General features: G+C 38.0%; 4 protein-coding genes across 4 annotated transcripts; 2 read left to right on the top strand and 2 right to left on the bottom strand.

Moving 5' to 3' along the window:
• Positions 1 to 3,607: 3,607 nt before the first annotated feature.
• Positions 3,608 to 7,958, bottom strand: LOC122024831 (bZIP transcription factor RISBZ2-like). The gene is made up of 6 exons (XM_042583550.1): positions 7,390 to 7,958; positions 5,828 to 5,930; positions 5,431 to 5,551; positions 4,518 to 4,593; positions 4,308 to 4,433; positions 3,608 to 4,211 (listed from the first exon to the last, which is right to left on the bottom strand). The coding sequence occupies exons 1-6, from the start codon at positions 7,738 to 7,740 to the stop codon at positions 3,831 to 3,833; spliced, it is 1,158 nt and encodes a 385-aa protein (XP_042439484.1). The 5' UTR covers positions 7,741 to 7,958; the 3' UTR covers positions 3,608 to 3,830.
• A 949-nt stretch (positions 7,959 to 8,907) lies between these two features.
• LOC122025652 lies at positions 8,908 to 11,355 on the top strand. Its single transcript, XM_042584489.1, has 2 exons — positions 8,908 to 9,072; positions 11,085 to 11,355. The coding sequence occupies exons 1-2, from the start codon at positions 8,944 to 8,946 to the stop codon at positions 11,178 to 11,180; spliced, it is 225 nt and encodes a 74-aa protein (XP_042440423.1). The 5' UTR covers positions 8,908 to 8,943; the 3' UTR covers positions 11,181 to 11,355.
• Positions 11,356 to 12,502: 1,147 nt separating this feature from the next.
• LOC122025117 lies at positions 12,503 to 15,149 on the top strand. The gene is made up of 3 exons (XM_042583878.1): positions 12,503 to 12,726; positions 13,187 to 13,724; positions 14,212 to 15,149. Exons 2-3 carry the CDS (start codon positions 13,317 to 13,319, stop codon positions 14,959 to 14,961), a joined length of 1,158 nt encoding a protein of 385 aa, XP_042439812.1. The 5' UTR covers positions 12,503 to 12,726; positions 13,187 to 13,316; the 3' UTR covers positions 14,962 to 15,149.
• A 146-nt stretch (positions 15,150 to 15,295) lies between these two features.
• LOC122025118 lies at positions 15,296 to 16,446 on the bottom strand. Its single transcript, XM_042583879.1, has one exon. It carries the CDS (start codon positions 15,792 to 15,794, stop codon positions 15,423 to 15,425), a length of 372 nt encoding a protein of 123 aa, XP_042439813.1. The 5' UTR covers positions 15,795 to 16,446; the 3' UTR covers positions 15,296 to 15,422.
• Between the last annotated feature and the right edge of the window lie 1,398 nt (positions 16,447 to 17,844).

Below are 17,844 nucleotides of genomic sequence, written 5' to 3'. Positions count from 1 at the left end.
CCAGGGGAAGATTTGCATCGTAGTAGCTTGCAACACGCCCCCAAAAAGCATCTACCTTTTGATCATTGTCAATTATTGGATCATCACTGATAGTGACAAAACATCTCGCTAAGACCTCGTCTTCAACCTTTGTCCAACTTGAACGCTTTCTTGTACCCTCAGCATTTGAAACTGCTTTTTCTAAATTGACCACCTCAATTGGGGATTCATGGTCGGAAAGTTGAGTCTCCTGGATAAAAGTCGGAATTGCAGGTTCATTCGACATCGAAGGAGGGAAAGACATACCAGTTGTGTGCGAGGTACTATATCCATGAACAACCGACAGCGTGAAATACGGATGACTCATGTTTTACCAATATTCGGCTGGAAGGGGTTGATATGGACCTCGAGGGGCATAATTCGGATGATTCATAGAATTTTCAAAACCTTAGAAATTTTGAAGATTTTGTGGAGGAAACGACATATTTGGAAATGGATGTGGGTATTGATAATTTGGTAGAATTTGTGATTTTTGGGAAGATGAATATTCTTGCGAGTTGTTTATAGGATTCAAGAAATTTGTAAAAAATGTCCTATTATTTTCATCCATTTCAGATAGAAAATAAGATGATAGGGACTTAAAAAAAATAGACGGAGAGAATATTTAGAGAGTAGAATTGAAAGAGTAGTGAGTTGAAATGAAAATATGTGTACATATTGATGGATATTTATAGATGAAATTTCAAACTAGCCGTTAAAAAATAGTTGTTAAAAAACTAACCGTTTTATTTAATTTTTAATTTTATAATTTACATTTTTTAAAAAAAAATTATACACATCGGGTGGGCCAGCCCTAGCCCACCCCATGTATGCTTGAACGCGTTCAAAACCTTAAACGTGTTTAAGCGGATGAACACAGAATTGTCATCTACAACGTGACGTTAAATGAACAGTATCATTATAACACGTTATTAAAGTGGCATTGTAGATGCCCTTATTCTGGAGACCATTGAAGAACTTGCCACAGTTTTTGTTCACCAAAAGCATGCACGCATTCAGTTCTAAATAAAGTCAAAGCATTCTTCTACGTAACTACATTGACACCCGGCAACAACTTACACCAGTCTCTCAAGCTCCACGGAGGCGTTATTGGAAGTACTCTGCAACCATGCTTCTCTGTTGCATGCAAATATCCACCCTCAAGAATTTAGGATTAATTAATAAATTGTTCAAAGTTTGGTCCATCGGACTAGAATCTTGTGTCCATTTTTCATGGTGCATGCCGAAGCTTTTGACTGTTGATGTTGCTTGCACAATAGTGTGCCCTGTATTGTTGCTGCCGCCATTGTAGTTGTTGCTCTTTCCTTCTTGGTTTTTTTTTCTGCAATGCTTTCTCATGAAAATATTTGATATCATCATATGCTCTATAGAAATCTTAAAGATGAGAAGAAGACTTTTTATTTTACTTTTTAAATTATACCATATGTTTTGAAGAGTTTTTATTGATTAAAATTTGTATTCAAAGAATTCAAAAAAAATTATTAAAACTGACTACTAAAAAATTTTCATAGAGTTTTAAAAAATAAGTTTGAATATCACATGATTTTTTAAAACTCTACAAAAATCTAATTTGGATATCATTAGATTTCTAGAATTTATAAAAATCTAAATTGAATATATCTAGATTTTTAAAATTCATTAAAATCATTCAAAATAATTAAAAGTAACATTGAATACATCATCTTTGTTGTTTGTAGCTGAAGTACAACCTTTGTTTCAAATGTTAAGTTCACCAACTTTCTATTTCAAGTGAATGCGTGAACAAAAAAAAAACTCTTAACTGGCTAATTCTGTGTGAATTTAGAACTAAATGTTGTTGTTAGTGAACTAAGGTGTAAGGTCACCTAAAAGACAAGGAAACTTCATTTATTCAAAAGATGAAAAAAAAAATGCTAACAAATTTCAATATGGGTTGAAAAAGAATCGGACAAATTTCATGCTCATAATTAAGAAAAAATTAAATAATTATAATTAAAGCTTACAAAATGTAGCCGATCATATTCCCCGAAGCACGAAGTATAGGTTATATACGTAGAGATGAGATAAATCATGCAAAAAGCATGAATTTTGTCACAAATTATAGTAACACAAGGAAGATTTAAACATTTGAGCTAATCGGCATAGAATCAAGCGTAATTGGGCACAGATGGCTTTTCCGGGTGGACGCCGCCGCCATTGCTCCACGAGGCAATGTTCATCGGGTTCGGCCTCTTCTTCACCATATTGTCGAAAGATTCCAAGGCGACCTCTGATTCCCCCACGTCGGATGGCATCTGAAGCTTCAGATCAATGGTTTCCTCCAATCCCCTCTTATTCGTGCCCTCGCCTTTCCCTCCGCCGGGTAACTCCAATCCCAGGCGCAACTCCGTCTCCTCCAACCCCAATCCACTCACCATTCTGCTTGCGATCACTCCACCGTGATCTCAAATCTCGAAAACCTCTTCTTCTACTCTCAAATTTACTGCTTTAGCTTCGATCACTACTCTCGCATGCCAATATAAGAACAGAACTACAGAAGCTTGGATCTCGAGCATTTTGTTTTTTACTTGTCCCTAGGGCGTAGCACAGCTGGAGTGCATGGTTTCGTGGTCGAGAGGTCCAGGGTTTGATTCTCGAGGTGTCATTACTTGGGGTTAACATCCCGACTATGCGCTTTCAGCTGTGTATCTGCATTTACCTCCCTCCATATCCGTGGGACCAGCTCTAGGGGAGTCGTTGATTTGACAGTTCCACATTTTTTTCGAGCATATTTTTACTTAAAAAACTCTAGAACAAACAAATGCACTCACCCTCACAATCATTGGTTAGAAATATGTAGGACCCGCCATAAGCACAACATCGACAACGCGAGTATTTGCACACTGGGAGCGTAAAGTAAACAGGGAGTCCGCTCGATGCACTCGGTGAGTTAAACTCGTTGGCCCCATGGGAGACACCGAGGGTGGGGCGTCATGTCGGGTTTCACGCAGGAAGCAATCTTTTATTGGGCAAGTAAGGTCGTGGGTAACATGTGCGGAGATTTCACGGAGCACCAACGTGGAGGTGTTATGTCGAACTCGGCCCATGTAAACCCGTGTCGCGCCTCAACCAAGTCAAAACCGGACCAATTAATGGATTAGCTGAATAATTAAGGAAATACCAAGACAAAACCGGACTAATTAATGGATTAGCTGAATAATTAAGGACTAAGAAACGATTAAAGATATCCTAACATTTAACATTGTCGTCTTTGTGCTATTATTCTCCTCCGTAATTTACCTCCTCCGTGTTGACCTAGGGACGGATTGATGGAGGCACTGGGGACGAGCGAATCGCCTTTTTGCCACAATCTTTAGAATTTTACTGCAGTGAAAGAACGTCAGACAAGTACTGATGGCAAAAGACGAATATGTTCGTTCTCAACATCTCCGCCAACCCGTCCCAAGATCAACACGAAGGAGGTAAATCACGAATGACTTCTAGCCTTGAGAATAGTGACTAACACATAAGGGAGATATTTACCTCGACTATACTGAAATTCGAACTCCAGATCTCATGGTGACAACACCTCATGTACTAACAACTAGACTATCCCGTGAGAACAAAATTCTTGCATTCAAGGGGTGACTAAAGATATAAAATCTTAACTGACTCAAAATAGTTGGGATTAACATAATTTGGCATCGACAAGATTTGAAAGAGCAATGTTCATGTGAAGTTTCTTCATGGTCACCGATAACTGCTGGAGAAATTTCGATCGATCCATCGAATTGAAATAGAAAGGCAAGCCATCGAACACAATAGAAAGTGTTTTAGTTATCGGCAGTTCTGTTATTGACAGCCAATGTGCAAGAGTTTTCTCCCCCTCCATAGATCCGCTTCTGCAGGTGCTCGAGGCTGGCTACTCGTTGCATCGTGGCAGTTCTGTGCATCCTTCCCCCAGCTACACCACCATGAACTATATCATTAACCGAACTGGCGGACACAATCTCAGGGAGACGGGGATTGATATCTAAGTCCCGTGTCTGCGTCTGGAAGATTTGGTTTTTGTCATCATGAACGGTCACGGCAGCATTGGATAAGTCCGATGGGCTCCCGGAGAAGGGTACACTGGAAGAGGACATGTCTGAGATTGTCGAGTAGGACAGAGTCATCCCGGTTAACCGCTTTACGTTCTCCTTTGCCATCTTCACCTGAAAACAACAATAAGATTAGAAACTTGCATTGCGCATAGATCAAAACCAAAAGCTCAGAGGCAATACAAATGTGAATCTGAGATAACTTATTGCCTTGGCTCGTAGAGTCTCCACATTCGCTTTGAGTATCCTATTGTCGACAGCAGCTTCATTGTACTTTTGATTGATGTCGGCAAGTCGCTTCAGCAGGGCAGAATTCTCAACTCTTAACTGTGAAACCTGTTGCAAGGTTCAGTTCAAGTATTTAAAGTGCTCCTTCACCAATGAAGTTAAAGGGCACACAACTAATGAGCAGAAAAAAACCTGTGCTTCAAGCTCACTTAAGTGTGCTTGCTTCCTTCGTCTTGAGCGCTTCGCTGATTCTCGGTTAGAGATCATTCTGAGAATGAGATGACAAGTTGATAAAAGGAAAGGCCAACAGCCAAACATAAGGTACATTTGTAGCATACAGTTCAGCAATCTAGTCGTTTACTAATGTTCTGGTCATACCAGTTTTGATAGAGTAGATACTACAACTAAAGATCATCTTTCAACATGACACCACAATAATGTATGGTTCAAATACACCTCTCAGCAAACAATATAATTGTAAAGACGATTAGGACATATAAGTTATGGACACCTTAACTGCTGAGTATGAAAAGATTTGAGAACCAAAAAGTGAAGTACATCCATATATTTTCAGGAACAGTGGCACATAGAAGCATGAGATACAGTGTGGGAAATACAAGGTTCAAGTAAGCAATGGAGACTACAAGTGTAAAATAATATGTTGTGACTCGATGAGGCCTAGAGTAGCACAATCCATCTAAAAATACCCATTTGGGAGGGGGCATCATGTGCATGTAAAGGGCTCGGACATACTTGAACTTGTCTGGAGAAGTATGGAAACATTCTTGCAACACTCTCCAATTGTTGATAATTGTTTATAGCTCTAAGTTGAGTTTTAGACAGCCTAAACTAGCCCAAAGACCTAAGAAATTGGGAGGAAACACACTGGATAATTAAAGAGCTCTTAGAAATGCTCTTGAAATTCGAAGAGAGGGAAAACAATTTTCGCTAGTCAAAAGCTGGCTCTTCTATTATTTCTCTTTTTCTAAATCTCTTCTAAGGCAATAGCAATAACATGAATAATGGCAACAGAAACACTCGCCTACAATTAAATTGGATAACCAACAAGATAATAGTAATTTTACTGTAATTCTTTTGTGTTTACCTCCTTATCCGTTTTGCATCAGCAGGAACTGTATTTTCTGTTATTTCTGTTTCACCTTCAACTTCATCCTCATCAGAGGGCTCTCTTGAGGACCCACTGGTAGCTGGCTTAACTTGGACACCTGAATTTTGCAAAATATGTAAAGCTAGAAGTCTACTTGATCCATTTGCCTTATTTTGCATCTTGAATGCATTTCCTAAATCCTAATCATGCATCAGTACATACAACGAGAGGGAGAAAGACCTGAATTTTGCATAATATGTATAGTAGAAATTCACTTAGTGTATACCATTTACCTTATGTTACATCTTGAAAGCATTTCCAAAATCCTAATCATTGTAGCAAAAAAATCCTAATATATAAATACTGGGATAATGACAGTTTTGGTTAGACATACCCTTTGCAGGTGCTTGATTTCCCTGCAGTGAAGTATCTGAAGTAGGTGATCTGGTGTTACTGCTAGCTGTTGGAACACAATCCTCAGGATTTGCACTAGAAGCCTGTAGAATATAAAGACTCATGGTCAGCGAGATATAAACGTGTTACTGCATTTTTATTAGGAACAAAATATAACATTCACTAGATACAAGATACACAGCAAAAATCACTATCAAGATAAAATACTACCAGCAGTTCCACCAGTAGCAATGAAACAATATAATTTCTATAAATGTGACTCATCAAATGGAATATAAGAATTGTTTCCTACAAACTAATTGTGATTTTGTGAAAAATTCGAATACAGTTTACTAAAAAACAGATTCTGACAGGACAAGAAATAAAACAGATTCTGAGAGAAGATTATCAGCCTCAACCACATCTTGGCACAATTACATAGAACAACTTGACTGTAATTTGAGTAACATAAGTTGTACCTTATATGGAAATCAAGTTCACTTCATGTTAAAATAGATGAAGTGCGTTCCTAAGACTTTAATACAATTTGTAGCTCAAGCTATTCCAAATCAAACTCCAAAAGGACATTTCCTTGCGCTTAAAAACTTATGCTTTAGTGCTGTCTAGAGAAACTAATGTTTAAAGAGAAAGAAACATTTTTATGATTTTCAAATTGTTGACAAAATTGACTCTGGGTTTATAGATTCAGCAAGGAATTACCTAAATAGTGTGAGTTTTACATTGATCGTCAAAATGGCACGACTGGTTTGTAGATGAATGAATGAGAAATAAACTGGAAAGGGTCCTAGTTAACGAAAGAAAAGAACGGATGAAAGATCTGACTTCCCCTGACTTTGTACCTGAGGAAAGGAAACACTTTAGTTCTTCCTAAAATTTGGCCTACAGGTGCAGCTGGTCTTTAGAGGTGTAAATTTTCTGAATATTACCTCTGTCTTTTTCCTCGTAGCTTTTCTTCATAGAGTACCTTGTTTCCTCCTTAAATTCAACAACAAACTATTAACAAATACTTCAGTGGCACACTTGTCAATTGGGAGAGTGATAACCGGTTCATGCTTGGAGCTAATGAGATGGCCAAAGCCAAGATGGACACTCACATAACTTCTGTACGCATGAGCATACGTTCGTTATAGCAATAATGTACAGGAAACACTTACTGGCCATGGTGTCATGAACAGCGTTTTAACTGGATTGCAACCAAAACAAACAAACAAACAAATTTAACATGATAATATGACTCAAATTCTTGTCGAGAGTAACCGATACTCGTTTCCAATCCCATATGGGAACAAGAAGAGAGAATAAAAGGAACCTTCAGCAAAAACAGAGGGCCGTATGGTGAACAAAAAGTAACTTTCGATCATAACAAGAAGAGAACAGGAAGGAGACAAGTCCACCAGTGAAAAACCCAATCTCAAACTTACAATTCCCAGCCTATAAAAAAATAGCAATAAAAAAATAAAAAGACAGCATTTGATCTCCTTCAGGAAATAAACAACAAGCTAAATGCCAGAAAAACTTAAAAAGAAGGGGCTTGACTTGTACCCGCGACATGGCGACGGCGGCGCAGTACATATCCAGCTTCTGCTTCAGCAAGGCAGCGTACTCCACGGGATCCACCCCAGTCGGTCGCGCAACGGAATTTCCATCTCCATCTACGGCGGTAGTCGCCTCGCTCTCGGCCTCTCTTGCCCCGTCACCCGAGTCAATGCCGGAAGCGCCGGTGCCAGGTTGAAATTTAGGATCGGAAGCCCCTGAAGTGGCGGTGGCCTCCTCCAAGAATTTCTCGAAGCACCACTCCGATGCGCTCCGGTTCATCCCACCGGTCGCGGCGGAGGGATCCGCTCCGGGCCAGAGTGGATCGGGGATCTCCTCCACGGAGAAGACTCTCTCCATTGCCTCCAGATTCTCCCCACCTCTACTCCACGATATCGATTAAAGCTCCGTGCTCGGCGAATTGAAAAATGAACAGTGCACTATATCGTACGATTCCTGCCACGCGCTACGAAAAGAAGAACAGAAATAGGAAATTTATGAGAGAGAGGGACCGAGGAAAGTCGTTTGCGCTTCGGTCACTGGTCAAAGAGGAAGCAGCGGCGGCGAAGACGAAGCAGAAGAACGTTTTAATTACAAGATTGCGGCGTTTTGGTGGTGCGCAACCGCGGATGGATGATCGAGTGTAATATCCCCGTCAGGAAACATAGAAAAGCAACTCATGTAGCTCGAGGGCCACTTGAAAGAGCAACCTACTTTAACTGGGCCCACCTTCGTCGACTCTTTCTGTGGCTCACTAAAAACTTGCCTGTCCAGGCCGAGATAGGGATTCTTTAAACTCTGTTTGCTCGCCTGCATCGACCCGGGCAGGGGACATGAAAACATGGAAGACTGGTGGCCTCTGAACGTAAAGAGGTGGGGCTCTCATTCTATTCGGCTGAGGAAGATCCTATTCGCTGGCTTACTGAGGACAGCGACTGTAAACCTTATCTCTTGGCGAAGCCAGGTGGAGGAGGTTCCATCCTTAAAAATACATAAAAATTGCCATTTAAAGAAATAATATTTATACCATGTGCAAATTATTAAAATATTTCTAAAATTCCAATATTTTCTATAAACAAAGATGGCGACTCGTAATTATATATTAAAAAACACTCTCTCGATTTATCACGGAAAAAACAATTAATAAGATAAGCTCCTTTGTTTTTCTATTTTAAAGAAAATCTACAATGTCACGGATAATCATGAATTTTTTGTGATGATAGTTAATTTCAGTTACGTAGGGATTGCTTTGGGGTCGGATGTTGGGCACGTTGATGCGCCTTGGACCCACCACTAAATCCAACTTGAGGTTGACGTGCCACCTTCTAGTTTTCTTGGCTCGTAGCAAAGGATACAAAGATACCTTATATTTTTTGTTTAGGTCCCTTTTTTTTCCTTTTTATCTTATTGTAAAATGTATATTTGTCAATTAATTATGGTTAAACTTGCTTTCGCTATTGATTAGTATTTTCATTATTAAAGATATTTTTTGTTTAATTTAATAAATTATTTTACACTGATATAAAATGAAAAAAAAAAATTGCTTCTCTGAAAGAGAGGCAAATGTCGTCGCTGGGATCGGGGTTAGTGCTGGAGATGGCCAAATTCGCCTCCTACCTCGCCGTTCCCGCCGCCTTCACCTTCGCCATCGCCTTCGACTCCAACACCACCCTCCACAAGCTAATGGGCTTAGTACGCTCTCTCGCCTTCTCTCTGTCGTTTTTATGAGCGATTCAAGATGATGATCGGCACCAAACTTGCTCTTACGCCATTGTTATTATGCTCCTTTAAAAAAAATCCAATGAATATTTTTGATGGATTTCAGGAAACTCTAGTTTGGTGATGCCCTTATTAGAAAATTGAAACTCTAGGGTTTTGTTTTGATTCAACTAGGGTTTATCAGGGGAAAAAAGGAGCAATTTTGATTTTGGAAAGCCGAAAAATAAACGATTTTGAGAACCATGAATCGACGACAGAGAAGGGGATGGGAATCAACGGGGTAGAGGCATATGGACATGAAGATTCTGGACATAATTACAGAAGCTGGTTGAAAGCTCCTTCGTTCCCTGCGTCTGGGACTCTGGATTAATAGATGGTACGGGGAAAAAAGCCAGCATCTTGCTGAAGATTGGAATTACGGGGAAAGGGGAATAAAATTACCGTTATCATTACTTTCTATAGTTGAAAATTTTCAATTATTAGTTTATTAACAATAAATACCCCTTCCTTCTCTTTCGAGCTTACATTGTTCCATTGTTTGTTGCACACATTGTTGTTCTAAGTGGACAAACATAGGATGGTTTTTTGTTACGAGATGTGACCATATTATTCTAGATTGAGGGTGAGCAGCCCGAACCTTGGCATATCTTTGAAACTACACCTTCGAGATTCAACTAGGGTGTTGGGTATCTCCCACAATTAAACGGGCTCCACTCCACCACCCTTGAATTGGAACACTAACTCAACCACTAACTCAAAATTCTTATGTCCGTGATTAACAGTAGTTCTCTCACCAAGGTCTCATTAAAGCCCTCATTAGCCTTAAAATCAATGTGTGTATTCAGTTGAAGACTTTGCTTCAATATAAAATATGGGAGAAAACAAAAGACAGCAAGGGGCTATTTCATTTATCTTGCATGACTGTGGATGATAAAAATAAGGAGTGTGCACCTAAGTTTGTTGGGAGAATGCTTCCTTCAATAAAACCCTTGCAACTGTTAATAGTATCTGTCAAAAGTCAAGTAAAAGTAGTTTGGAAAATTTGTGTTTGATAAAACAACCCAACAAGAGTGACTCAGACAGTTTAACTTGTGGTTGAGGCTGACTGCAAAATGGCCAAGCAGTTGAATTAAGTGGGTTCGCCTTTGGTTGTTTCTGATATTCCAGGCCCTTAAAACACCATCCATCACACTATGAGAGCTTGCTATATTCGAGATTGTTGCCTTAACTGCACAGAGGGCAATGCTTAAGGTGTGGCTAGTGAGTAGCCATGTTGGAAGACTGGATTTGCTTCTTATAAAAAACTTGCTGAAACCATGGGTGAACTTGTTAGAGAGTATTGCAAAGTCCAAAGTGGGATTCAGTTAGAACAATAAGTACTTTAGAGTGGTCCATAATACCTTCTTGCATTGTGCCAAAAAAAAAAACTCAATTACTAGGAAAAAGGTACATTTTTAAACAAAACAAAGTGAAATAGTCAAATTATTTAGTTGACGCTGGAGTTCTTCTGCAAAGATTTTCATACTACAGAACAGAACTATCAAGATAAATTACTGTTGAATTTATCTTAACTATGTTTATCAAACCCAAGATGTCATAATGTAAGCAAAGATCTGATATGATGATTCCATTCTTGGAAATAGTCTATTTTTTTTGTTTGGCATTAAGAGAAAATCTAGTGATATTGCGGCTTTATCTCTACAATATTTTGTCAAGTTTTCTGGTTGATGGATGCAGCCTCCACCAACGTATACTTGAGACTATCAATTATCTATTCATTAACTGCGAATTGGCTGAAATTGCTCAGAATCATCTAATCATTAACCCAAGGATTATCTTAGATTGCCTTAAATTATTAAACTTGTGTTTTTATATTTTGATGAATGCGATAATTATTTGTTTCCGAGGTTTTATGATTGTGATTATATTTTATGTATATGCCTATGCATTAGTTACTTCTTTCTCTCTTATCTTTACTCGTGCAGCATTCCTACGTGAATTATCCACAAGAAGCTCATCGTCCTCCATCACTCGAGGAGCTCAAGGAGATGGCTGGAGAAAATATTCCCAAGAATAACTGACGTACATGTAATAAATATTATCTCAATATGTAAGTTTATGTCGATTCAAATTTCACTCTTCAAATCACTGAAACAGAAGGCGGAGAGCCTACTAAAATATATTTGGTAAATAAATAATCAGTGGCAACTTTGGGATATGAAAGAAATACCAAGAACATAGCAACTTCACTGTTTCCGTTAATGTATTTCGATAACTCTTTGCTGATATATCTGTCATTGTTGTGCATTATGCAGTGTCCAGAATAAGTGAGCCCATGTAAGTATATTCTTTGTTACAATTTGCATGGCTGGCGAACAAGCCAGCAAATTGTATCAAATTGAAAGATTTAAGAACAAGCAGAAGGAAATAGATACTTAGCTGAATGGTTGAGTTTGATGTAATAAGTAATAACACTAGTGAGAAAGCTACTGATTGCAGACAACAGGAAAATTGGCTGAGAGACATTCAACTTCAGATTAATGCATTAATTATCCACTGTGTGTGTAGAATGGCTTGTACCTAACACACTTGTCTCATTGCTCCTTTTTTTTTCTTCATTTTTTTTTTTTGTGTGGGTTCTAAAAGTCACTAGTTGAATGTCTATGCATGTCAAAAGTTAGATGTTCTTTAATCTAACTTTTGCAACATAGTCCTTTATGAGTTATAATGTCAACAAAGACACCCTTACCATTAGTCAACAACATTCACAAACTCCTTTTTTCTTTATCTGATTCTATTTTTTTCCATTTGGAAATGCTTTTTGTGATTGGCAAAGAGAAGTGAAAGGGATAGCTTTTATGATAAATTCAGCCAAACAAAAACAAGAATTTTATTATAAATTCCAACGACATTTTCTTCACTTAAATTATTTACAATTGGTTTTTGAAAGTAATGGCTTTTCCATTATATGTCAACTAGTTGTGGCTTATCTCAAGGGTCAAATCAAATGACATGAGAATAAACCTCTACCTCATCCAAAACCCCACCACTCTAACTTTTGCTCACTTTATGACAAAATAATAAATCAATATTAGATTAAAAAAATTATATTTTCTTTACAAATAATAAATAAACTTTAATTAAAAATATGTATTTTCCAATCATATTTAAATTTAGAAAATCAAGTTTATGAAAATGAAGACTAATAAAAGAACCTTTTTTCAAAGTAATTGTATAAACAATGCTCAAAATGACTCTTTATAACACATAAATATCTATTTTATTGTTTAAATTAGTATTTTAAATGACTTGGAAATAGTATTTTAATAATAAAATAAAAACATTGTGGGCATTTCGTTTTTTTATTGTTTTTATTTTTTTCTTGTAATTTGCAACACGAAACAGCCTTTGCTCTGCAGCAAAACAACACGCTGTTTTACCAAGAAATGAGGCCCCGGCACCAAAATTAAGCGTTGCAATCTGTGTTCCGATTCCTCTCTTCCATTTCGCTCGATCTATTTTGGGTTGGCGACGCAGGAACTCGCAAAAAGATCCAATCTTTTCGTCTCCGTCGCTGCGAACCAGGCTGCTCATCTTGTTTCTCCCCCCAAAATCCTGGCTTTCGAGGTTTGTCTGCTAAAAATTCCTCACTGCAATGTGATTCCATGTTGTTTCTCATTAAAAAGTGCTGTGGGTATTTATTTATTTGCCCCTTTTGTTCCGGCAGAGTATGCTCGCAGCTGCTAAAAAATGTTTTCTTTGGTCGGTTTATCGGTTTCTAATGGTAGTTGAGTGCTAGGTTACACAACCTTCTCCTGCTCTTGTCGATTTCTAGTGGAGTTCCAGGTGAATGGTTTTTAGTCCTTGATCGATAGCTGTTGATGTTGTTGCTTTGTTCTCTTATTTGTTCTTCAAATAGGTTTTTACTCCCTTTGTTCAACTCTCTCAAGGGGTTTTTTTTTCTTAGAGAGTAAAGATGTTAATATTTGACTATCGGATCTGTTGCTTAGAGAGTTTTCTTTCTTTTATAAATCTTACACTTTGTAGAAATGAACAAAACTGATACATTATATTTACTTTCCATCAGGTTAAGAAAGAAAGAAAAAAACATGTTTTTCAAAACATAGTGGAGCAAGATTGAAGATTTTGAAGGAATAGTTAATTTTGTTGTTTGCTACTTTGTGATTGATCAACCTTGATCCATCAAGTTTGAGTATATGGATTTCAAAGAAGGCGATAGAGTGGAGGTTTGCCAAAGAAAAGGAGAGCAGTTTGGTTCTTGGTTCACTGCTAAGGTTTCATCTGTGGATGGAGACTTTTGCACTGTAAAGTATGAGCTATTTCTCACATTTGACGGGAAGCCTGTGGTAGAAACTGTCAATAAGGAGGATATACGATCTTGCGTGCCGGTTGCACTATCGAGTTGCAAAGATAGATGGATTGCCAGAGACATAGTTGAGGTTTTTGATGCCTTCTCTTGGAGGGTTGGGAAGATTGTGAAAATTCTAAAAGGTGATCGTGTGGTGATCAAACTCTTTGGCTCGATACAACTTCGACAGTACTCTGTGTCTGATCTAAGAGTTCCTCAAGTTTGGCAGAAGAACCAACTGAATCTGGCTGACAAGGTAAAAGACATTCAAAAATTGTTTTTTGTGATTTAATTTTTCTTTTTTATGTCTATTTCTTATTATTTGTCCATGTGTGATGCATGTCAAGAAACGGCACCAAAGAAGTTAGTGCTCTTCTATACTCCGACTTATGCATTTATGTGAATGAAAATTGGATGAAAAATACAGAAATAGAAATAGAATCATCAACTTCTCTTATTTACTAGGGAGGAAAGCAGGAGTATTAAGGTCATTGAATTCCACTACTTAATTTCCATCCTAACCTTGTAGAAATGGACGAATACTAAATTTAAGCATCTATCCTTTCAATTCCGATCTAGTAATAAAGATAAATGTAGTGTGGAAATCATATAAAATATTTCATTTATCTTTCTTTTTGCATAAATTGTTTTAAAGGTTGCATTCAATGTATAACAGAACCTGGAGATTGGTCTATCTTCAGATACTTGTTTTCAGATGTCTGATTAATGGTTCTTCCATTTAGGCAAATAGGAAGAAGGAAGTGACATGCGATTACACACCATTTGAATTCAATTCTGCAAGAAAACAAGATTTTGGCACAAATCGGGGCATTGTAAAGCAAGACACAAGTTGTTTGAGAGTAAAACACAAGCGTGTCGGCGGCAATTCTATTAGAAATTTGAAGAGGAATCTTGACTCCTACTGCAGGTTTTCTTCTGCTGATCTGAGTAGAATAACTGACAAGAAACAGAAATGGAGTAGAAGAGTACTTCCCAAAGTGGTTGATGGCCTTTCTTTCTCTAAAGATATGATTTCTGGGCATTTTCGGCATGTATTCAGCAGAGGTACAATTGCCAGAAATGCTATGGGAGGCAGGAGCGAAGATGTGATGAACTCATTGTCAATACCTCTGATGGTTAGTGAAGAAGAAGATGATGAATGTTCAGTTGCAAGTTGTAGTAGCGGTAAAGAGGCCCTGGCGCACTCTCATCAGAATGGACACTTGAAGGGTAACAAATTCACTAGTAGGGATGATGCCATGTCATCATGTTCATTGAAACGCATGAAAGAGTTTCAATCCGAGTACAGAGATGGACTTGCTGCCAATGTCCACGAATTAGAGCTACACGCATACCGGTCCACGGTGCAAGCCTTTCATGCATTGGGTCCTCTCAGTTGGGAGCAGGAGTCACTTCTAACAAATCTTCGTCTCTCGCTAAATATCTCGAACGAAGAACATTTACTTCACTTGAGGCATCTGCTATCTGCATGACTTCTTTGTTCAGAAATGGTAGCTTGTAGGGAAATCCTAACCTTCTTCGAAGAACACCACAAGAACTAGAATTTACTTAGATCTCATTACTTGCAAAGAGAGGATGAGGTGATTCTAGGAAAGTAAAATTTTCTACTCCTGTGGTAGTTTGTAAATATTTGGGAAGATATTTAGTTTTCTTGCAATAAACCAGCACAAATGAATTTTTTTCGACAAAGGAAATAAAAACATTTTTGCTGCTGTTCTTTCTTGAGTTTAGTTTGATTGCATAGTTATAAAATCTAAAGTGGAAACTATGTTTGGAGTTTCGGATTACTAGTTTAGATTCTATGAAATCGAACAATGACATTAGTTACTGGTGAAAGTGAGGAAGATACTCATATCCATTATAAAGATGGCAGCTTCAGTAATGAAAGAGTTCAACTACATAACACAACACGATAGATGGAGAAGATTCAGATTCATGCCATTTCCATGCCTCCATGTTTGACCTTTGGAAACCCTGCAACTGCTCGATTCGAATTCGAGAACTCTGCGGACCTCCTTCTCAGGATCTGCCTCATGCCCTCAGCCACACTGACTGCAGGGTTGGCATTAGATTTAGAGCAGAAGAACATGTGCTCCCTTATGGCTTCCTGCACCCCACCACCATTGCTTGTGCTCTTCCTCCTCCTCCTGCTGCTACTGCTACTCGAGTCCTCATCTCTCACCGCCTCGGAGCAGAGCCCACACAGCCACTTGCCCTCGAAGGTAGCCCTCACCCTGCATATGTAGCCTTCAGTGCAGTCCTCACTGAGGCCACAGCACTCACATTTCACTGACTCAACCTCCATTGCACTGTAGTGAATGACTGGAATGTGATGATCGCGTATAAATATGCATGGTGAAAGGATATTAATGGCAGGAGATCAGGTTGCACTGGATTTGGGGAATTGACTTTCAAATGGAGAATTATTTGCCACTTCTGCAGGGCATTCATCCCTTTTCTTTGCTGACTTTAATCCTCTCATTTTGGTCGAGTGATGAAGACTAGATTTGGTCGAGTGATAAACGATCTGATAACTGCTATCCAACTTGGAGAGTGATCGATGAAGAATATTCAACAACTTTGACACAAACTTCTTCGCAACTTGTCGATATCTGAATGGATGAAACAAAAATATCTCAACCATTAATGAGTTTACCGTCATGAGAATCAAAAGGCAAACCGGCAGATGAACGTCTAATTTCTACAGATGTTCTTGTCAACAAGGAAATTCCACAACCTCAAAGGGAACTTTATCCGTAAGATTGCAGCTTTGATTGTCTAGTTTTAATTGTGCAGTTATGATAGAAGAATTCCCTGATCACAAAGGAACTATTTCATTGATATCCAATTGCTAAGCATTATCTGAATATTGTAGGAAGGGAATTAAGTAGCCGATAAAAAGTGCATTCCTTTCTGAAATATCTGAAACTTTGATGTATGACTGTAAGAAAGGGAATTTAAGGAACAATTACTCCTAAAATAGCAATACAAGATCTGATAATTAACTCTTGATAACAAAAGATGTAAGATTGGAGAATAAAGAATGCTCCAACACCATTCAGTAATGTTCAAATTGAAGGATTTTTGTCTCAGATTATAAGATCTTTAAATTTCAGGAATAAAGAATGCTCCGCCACATCTAGATGTAAGAAATATATTACTTCTATTAATGATAACTGTTAGATCAAACAATAATATTCAAAGAGTCTGCGATTACCTTGAGCTTGTTTCAAAGTGTGTTCCATCTCTTTTCATGCGCACAGACCACCAACGAGTAGTATCACCCTTCCAAGAAATCAAAATCTAGTTACTTTTTCCGGAAAGAACATGCAGAAGTTCCGAGGAATTACTGAGACTTTGTGGATTTCATTGATGGAAAGGAAATTATCTACAAAAAAAAGAAAAGATGAACCGGATTGAATTCATCCAATGGTGATGCCTTCTGCACATGTGAGTTTCCCCCAAGAAAATGTACAAGTCAAGATAGTTATCCTAAGTTTTTGAATTCAGAATTCAAGTGAAAGCAAGTGTGTATAACATGTAGCATAATTTCTTGAATGTTAGATTAACACTATCATAATTGATCACCACTATTACTTTTATTTTCTTACTTAGGAGCATTGATCGACACAATACAGTAGTATTGAGTTGTATCTGATTATATTAACAATTAAGTTGAAACAACAAATTATTGCAGATTGGTTGAGCTTGAGATCCAAATAAGCAAAGTAATTGAAGTAGGTGCATAAAATCAAACATAACATGCTTAACATAGAGCACTTAAATGAATATTATCCAACTGTGGCATTAGAGTAAAAGGTGAAGCAGCTCCACTATCTCTGAAAGGACAACTTATGGGGTATTTGCCCTAACACTGTGGGAGAGATCAAGTACACATTTTGCGCTATTGGGAATTGTTCTGCAATTGTGACATTGTACCAGGCAAATGGTGTGCATTCTTTCACTTAAATTATCACAAAAGGTACAGGAAATCATAAAGACGATTCAGATCACAACACATCAAGCATTAGTTTAGATATTGACATGCAGACTGCAGTGCCACTGAATCAAACCTTAGTTTAGTTTTGTGGAAAAATATTGAAGGTGGAAACTTTTGCAGAGTCACTGTCTCAGGCATGTGAGTATCTTAGACACGATCTGAGCAAAGTGGAAGGAAAGGACTGTGATCGTTCATATTCTAATCAATGATCTGTGGAGGAGCAGTTAAAATGCTGCTATTTGCTTGCCAAAGCCAGAGAATGCACGTGAGGAGTGCTTTGTTATGAGATACAAGGATACAATTTAGGCCGGACAATGGTGAAACGACCATATTCTTCAGTCTTTTAAATTTTATA

This window comes from Zingiber officinale, chromosome 9B, assembly GCF_018446385.1.
Source record: "Zingiber officinale cultivar Zhangliang chromosome 9B, Zo_v1.1, whole genome shotgun sequence".
NCBI lineage: Eukaryota > Viridiplantae > Streptophyta > Magnoliopsida > Zingiberales > Zingiberaceae > Zingiber > Zingiber officinale.
The sequence above is the reverse complement of the archived record's forward strand: the minus strand, read 5'-3'. Positions and strand labels throughout refer to the sequence as shown.

Coding starts and splice junctions, on each gene's coding strand:
- LOC122024831 (XM_042583550.1), bottom strand. CDS start 7,740: ATGGAGAGAGTCTTCTCCGTGGAGGAGATCCCCGATCCACTCTGGCCC. Junction 4,594..5,430: donor GATGCAAAACGGATAAGGAG/GTAAACACAAAA, acceptor TCTCATTCTCAG/AATGATCTCTAACCGAGAAT. Junction 4,212..4,307: donor TGGAGACTCTACGAGCCAAG/GCAATAAGTTAT, acceptor TGTTGTTTTCAG/GTGAAGATGGCAAAGGAGAA.
- LOC122025652 (XM_042584489.1), top strand. CDS start 8,944: ATGTCGTCGCTGGGATCGGGGTTAGTGCTGGAGATGGCCAAATTCGCC. Junction 9,073..11,084: donor TCCACAAGCTAATGGGCTTA/GTACGCTCTCTC, acceptor TTACTCGTGCAG/CATTCCTACGTGAATTATCC.
- LOC122025117 (XM_042583878.1), top strand. CDS start 13,317: ATGGATTTCAAAGAAGGCGATAGAGTGGAGGTTTGCCAAAGAAAAGGA. Junction 13,725..14,211: donor AACTGAATCTGGCTGACAAG/GTAAAAGACATT, acceptor TCTTCCATTTAG/GCAAATAGGAAGAAGGAAGT.
- LOC122025118 (XM_042583879.1), bottom strand. CDS start 15,794: ATGGAGGTTGAGTCAGTGAAATGTGAGTGCTGTGGCCTCAGTGAGGAC.